At 34.5% G+C, this 6,000-nt stretch overlaps 1 protein-coding gene across 1 annotated transcript in view; it reads left to right on the top strand.

The window, feature by feature from the left end:
- Positions 1-396: 396 nt before the first annotated feature.
- Positions 397-6,000, top strand: part of gammaCOP (coat protein (coatomer) gamma) — a 206,837-nt gene continuing 201,233 nt past the window's right edge. The window contains exon 1 of the mRNA XM_090389779.1: positions 397-561. Coding sequence (XP_090245905.1) covers positions 522-561 — 40 coding nt within the window. The 5' untranslated portion in view covers positions 397-521. The remainder of the gene's footprint in view (positions 562-6,000) is intronic.

Genomic DNA, 6,000 nt, shown 5'->3' with positions numbered 1-6,000 from the left:
AATTTAAAGTCCTTTATCTTTAATTAACATTTTAAAACGAATTTACCTGAGCTTGATTGCATAAATTTAGGAGACAGATTTTATTCTGACCTTATTTTTTATATTGACGACGCGTACATTACCTCGTAGGATACGCGTACGTTACCTCGGTGCCATAGTCTGCTCATCCACAAATCGAGTCAATCTAATAAAACTAGAAAGCTTGGTCAAACATTCATATTCATTATTAGAATCCTTAAAATTTAAATATATATTTTACTTATTTTATTTAATACAATATAATTTAAAAGGATTGTAAGAGTGGTTCTTTGAATATTCTTCTTCCAACGGCCCCCTATGGCTTTGAAATCCATCAGTTTTATTTAGAGATTATTAACAGAACTGCGTGATGCCATCTAGAAAAATGAAAGTTTAAACTGTGAACCAGAGTGGAAAAATACGTGTTCAACGCCAGCAAGCTGAAGTCTTGATGTTATGTGTTGATCGGAGCTGAAATTGTGCTTTTGGTAAACATTAGAAACATGTATGTTTTGAAAAGGGATAAGAAAGAAGAGGAAGATGGTAAGGCGTGTACTTATTTCCAATATTTGTATATTTTATTTATTTTTTGAAAGGCATGTCAAGAATAGTGGATTTACCGGTTTGTTATGAATACTTTGATATAATGTTTCCTCCCTCTAGGTGAGTTGCTGTATGATTTGTCTGAATACATTGGACTTTCTCACACACATGTTAATATCTATTGAATATGATTGCGTGACATTCAATTATTATTATGTAATCAATTGATTTGAATTTGGTTTGCATCTGACATGAATCGCAAAAAAACAGTTGTGAATATTTTTTACATTATGCCAGAAATTCCTAACATAATTTCTAAGCATTTGATAATTCCACATTTATTCGTTTAACAGTGTAATTTGATTTGATTAGCTTTGATATTTTTGCTGCGGGTGTTGGTTTATTCAAATTCAAGTAACAGTGCTGAATATTTAACAGTTTGGTCAAGGCGTTGAATAATATATTTTTATTGATTAAGGTTGCTGTGTAGATATATGTTAAAGAATAAAGATTTAAAACACATACATGCATCAGATAGTTTCAAATAATCAAATAGTTTAGGCTTAGCGATATATGACAACTTGTATGTTTATGCCAAACTTGAAAAGGATGACCTCACCCAGCACTGAAACTAGAATTCTGAGGTGCCCAGGTTTTCTGGTCATCAGATACTAGGGGCTTGGTCGGTTTTGTGTGTTATATAAATATTTAGGTTGTCACGTATTATAATCGTGTTACAAAAGTAATTTTTTACACAAACACAATTATGTTTTAAATAATGCTGGAAATGGGCGTTCCTGAAGAGTAATTCATGATCAATTAACTTAAACACAATTGAGTACTCCCTCCCAAATTGGATGTAATGTCAGGTTGAAATTGTGAGGGTTTAAATTAAAATAAATTTTATTTTTTTAAATCAGAGAGGTATTTTTGTGTTTCCTGTGAATATAATCTGCAGTCATGATTTATTTATGCTTTTAATTCTAACTTTGAGTCATGCCAAGACTTTTAAGCACCTGATACAAAAAAAAAAAAAAAACTGCCCTTTCCCTCAAACATTAAAACAAAACTCAAACAAAAATTGTGGTGTTAATTTTGCTATCCCTGAAGAGCTGGCACATGGATTCAGCTGTTTGCAGGTTTCCATGATAATATGCCGATACTCTCATAAATGTATAGTTTGATTATTATTTTTATTTTTTTAACTAGATCAAATTCAACCCCTGCTTTCTTAAAGGAAAATTGCTTCATATTTTGTTTTGCTTTTGACTCAAAAGAAAAAAAAAAAAAAAAACACTTGAAAGAATTTTTCAGTTGACTTAGTAATGTAGAAAAATTACTTTTAAGACCAATATTATGTTATTAATTAAATATGCAATGATCATTCAACTGTTACTCAGGCGCCTCCGTAGCCAGGTGGGAAGGAGCAGCAGTGCGTAGCACACGCTTCTTGATTAGACCGGGGTTCGAGCCCGTCACCACCAAATACGGAGGATGCGGAAAGGTCATTCAGGGAATGACCACCGCATATCCCGGAGCAATATGGCCTTAGTTGCTAATGCTCCTAAAAACCAAATAACAACAACTGTTACTCTGTATGATATGCAATTATTAGTGTTAGTACAAGGTCTGTTGGAAAATAGAACTAATAAAATATCTATTTGGAAAATTCTTTGGGGAAACCAGTGCCATGAACAATTATATGAGATGTATTGAGATATAGAGAGCATAAGCAGAATGTCTTGCATGTTTGTATACTAATGCTAGAAATATAGTTAATAAACTTTTTGAAGTATTAGTAGTGGCAAATGATGCAAGAAAGTAAGCTTATACATCATCAACAAAAAAAAAAAAAAAAACCCTTCTGATTTCACTTATCCATTCCCTCCAGTAGTTTGTCTAGTTCTTCTTTAAATTTATTTTAGTTATCCACTTCCATGACAACAGATGGAATTTGATTCCTGCAGTCATCCTTCCTTAGTTAGAATTTACTTTATTTCCTCCCGTGTAGTCTGAGCAAGAGAAAGAATCCCATCAGCATTGAGCTTGCTCACTCCATTTAAAGCCTTAAACACCTTAATCAGATCACTTTTCAGGTGCACAGTCTCTTTTGCAATTTGCAGAACTGACCTTTCTTGATAAGAGCACCCTTTTGATCCACCCCCCTGAACAATTTCGTTGCTCTTCTCTGTACCCACTCCAGCAGCTCTACATCCTTCCTAAAATGAGGCCTCCAGACCTCTATGCAGTACTCAAGATGTGGGCTGACCACTGCCTTATACATTTTTTTCCTAAAATGAGGCCTCCAGACCTCTATGCAGTAGTCAAGATGTGGGCTGACCATTGCCTTATATAATGGAATAATCATCTCCTTATTCCTTCTAGCAAAATTCCTAAAGTATATATCAACAAATGGTGATATCAGAAGAATGGTGCTATGCTGATTTCCTGAATGCAGAATTTGAATATGGTAAGCACAATATGTATGAGAGAGAGAGGTGACAGAAGGGAGGAGGGATTATTCTTCTTCTCAGCAAGTACATATATTCAAGAAGAAGAAGAACATATCCACTGGATGGGGGAACATCAGAATAATATTAAATCAGTTCGGTGCAGTATAAATCTTTATTTTTCTATATAATATTTTGTATAATTGTGGACTATTTTAATGTATTCTTTTATGTTTGTTACTGTAGTCATTTTAGTTTTATGGAATGCATATGTTAAAATTCCAAGAATTAGGAGAATGTAGCTTCTTTGATCTGTGCATATTAGTGAACCCCAAACTCAGCAAAACCTTATATCTCGTTATATTTCTAGTAACAACTGACAGAATAGTTAAATTAAACTTTATGAAATAATAAAGATAAAATATACATGAATAAAAGTGTTAAAATAGATAAAAACATTAAAATAGTAGCTTTCGGAGCAAGGTGGCCCTTCATCAGCTAGCTAGTGTACTGGATATGTATATGTTGTTTAATATGACAGAAGATGACTCGGCATGATTGTGAAATCACAATTCCAGTGTTGGCAACGTTATATTACACATGCGTAGTGAATGCCAGTACTCATTGCACTGAAGAATGGCAGTCTCCACTAGCTAGCTGATGAAGGGACACCTTGCCCCAAAAGCTACTATTTGAATAGTTTTATTTTATCAATTTTAACACTTATTCATGTATATTAGCCAGTTTTGACTCCTTTGCATTGCTGAGCACTACTGGTTGAACAACATAATCTTGACCCTCGTTGTGACATTGAAATCATCTACTACTCATGTGATTACCTCTCATGGTTTGAGGCACTCCATACACTTAGCCATAAACATACTATGGGAGTTCATATAAACCCCATTATGGAGTCTACCATTTTTCAGTGCAATGAGTGCTAGAATTACATTGCTGACACTGGAGTTGGGATATCACAATCATGCCCAGTCATCTTCTGTCATATTATCCAATGTATATATATCTAATACTTAAGAATAATTAAATGCAACAAGGCATCATATCTTTATTGGTTTACACCAATATTATATAATCTATATAATATTGGTGTAAACACACCATAGACAACTCTTAAACAAAAAACTACGTTAGTAGTTTGAAGGGTGCCTCCGTAGCCAGGTGGGCAGGAGCTGCAGTGCGTAGCACACGTTTTGTGATTATACCGGGGTTCGAGCCTGTGACCACCGAATACGGAGGATGCAGAAAGATCAGGGAATAACCACCACATATCCCCGGAGCAATATGGCCTTAGTTGCTAATGCTCCTAAAAACCAAAATAACAACAACGATAGTTTGAAGGGCATCATTTTATCTGTATCTCATATTGTGCTCTTCCTTCACAATGAGTTGCCATGTATTGCACTACCTTGAATAAGTAATGCTACACTAAAAGGGAAGACTATTGTTACTTATTCTCAGTGGCCACCACCACCCAGACAGCACCGTTTCAAGGCTCGTTGGCCTTTCATCAGTGGGTGGGCAAGTACCCTGGTATTGTAGACATGACAATAATTATATATATATCTAATACTTACAATAACTAATGAATGCACACACCTCATCCTGAAAGCTACTATTTTAACGCTTTTATTTTTATCTATTTTAGCATTTTTATTCACGTATATTTTATCTAGTTTTTATTTTATTTATGTGTACTGTTCTATTTTATTTCATCTCTAATAAAGTTTAGTTTAACTATTTTGTCAGTTGTTACAAGAAATATAATGATATGCATCCCAACACTCAAAGCCTATTCGCTTATAAATATCTGCTTTTAAGTTTGGGGGTATTGCCAAATACTTGAAAGTGATTGGATTAGGCATAGTATTAGCAGAATGATACAAGGGGCAAGCTTATACAGCATGAGCCAAAAAAAAAAAAAAAAATGCCCACTTGATTTGCCCATCCCTTCTAATAATTTGTCCAGTTTTCCTTTAAATTTATTCAGCCTACCTACTTTCACAACTGGTTGCTAGAATTTTGTTCAAGCAACCATTTGTTATCTGGCAGAATAGAAATTTCAATGCATCTGTTCTGTAACCATCCTTTTTCCTTGAAAATTCATATGTATTTGTGTGAATTCACTGTGAAAGAGTATTGATGCCATCAACACTTTGTTTAAATTCATATGTAAAACCTTAACTGCTTCAGTAAGGTTCATGTGTTCCATATGCTGCAATTCATAGAATTTTGGTCTTTCTTGATAAAAATACTTTTATGCCCCACCTAATTTTGTTTTTATTCTCTGTGTACTTTCTAAAATGAGGTTTCTAAATCTGTATACAGTATCCAAGATGTGGCCTAACCATTAATTTATACAATGGGTAATCACCTCTTTATAGTATATTTAGTGAAAACAGTACTTACCACATTATGGTACTGACTTCCTTGTTATTACTGGCCAAGTTCCTATATATTATTGACTGAACTCCGTCAACTTCTTAGCAGCCTTCATATCAGCATTTACCTGCAGACCTTTGTCACCTATGTTGAGTATTAATTGCTATTTTAGTATTGGTAATGGCGTATGATGCAAGGATGCAAGGTTATACAAAAAAAAAAAACCATTACCCACCTCATCTGGCCATCCTCCTCTAATAATTTGTCTAATCCTTTCTTAAATTTTTTCAAGCTGCTGTCTTCCACAACACTGGCTGGAAGTTTGTTCAAAAAATTAGTTACATGTCCCCTGAGTGTGTACCACTTAAAAAAGAGTAAGGATGCCCTCAGCATTTAGCTAACCAACCCAATCAATTTAAAGCTTAAATACTTCAATAGGTATCATTATGAGTATTTATATATGCATCCTTACAAGTATCTGTGGCGCCTCCGTAGCCAGATGGGCAGGAGCAGCAGTGCGTAGCACATGCTTCTTGATTAGATCGGGGTTCAAACCCGTGACCACCAAATATGGAGGATGCGGAAAGGT

The sequence above is a fragment of the Mastigoproctus giganteus genome, chromosome 2, assembly GCF_048544385.1.
Source record: "Mastigoproctus giganteus isolate SK-2022 chromosome 2, ASM4854438v1, whole genome shotgun sequence".
Lineage (NCBI taxonomy): Eukaryota > Metazoa > Arthropoda > Arachnida > Uropygi > Thelyphonidae > Mastigoproctus > Mastigoproctus giganteus.
The sequence above is the reverse complement of the archived record's forward strand: the minus strand, read 5'-3'. Positions and strand labels throughout refer to the sequence as shown.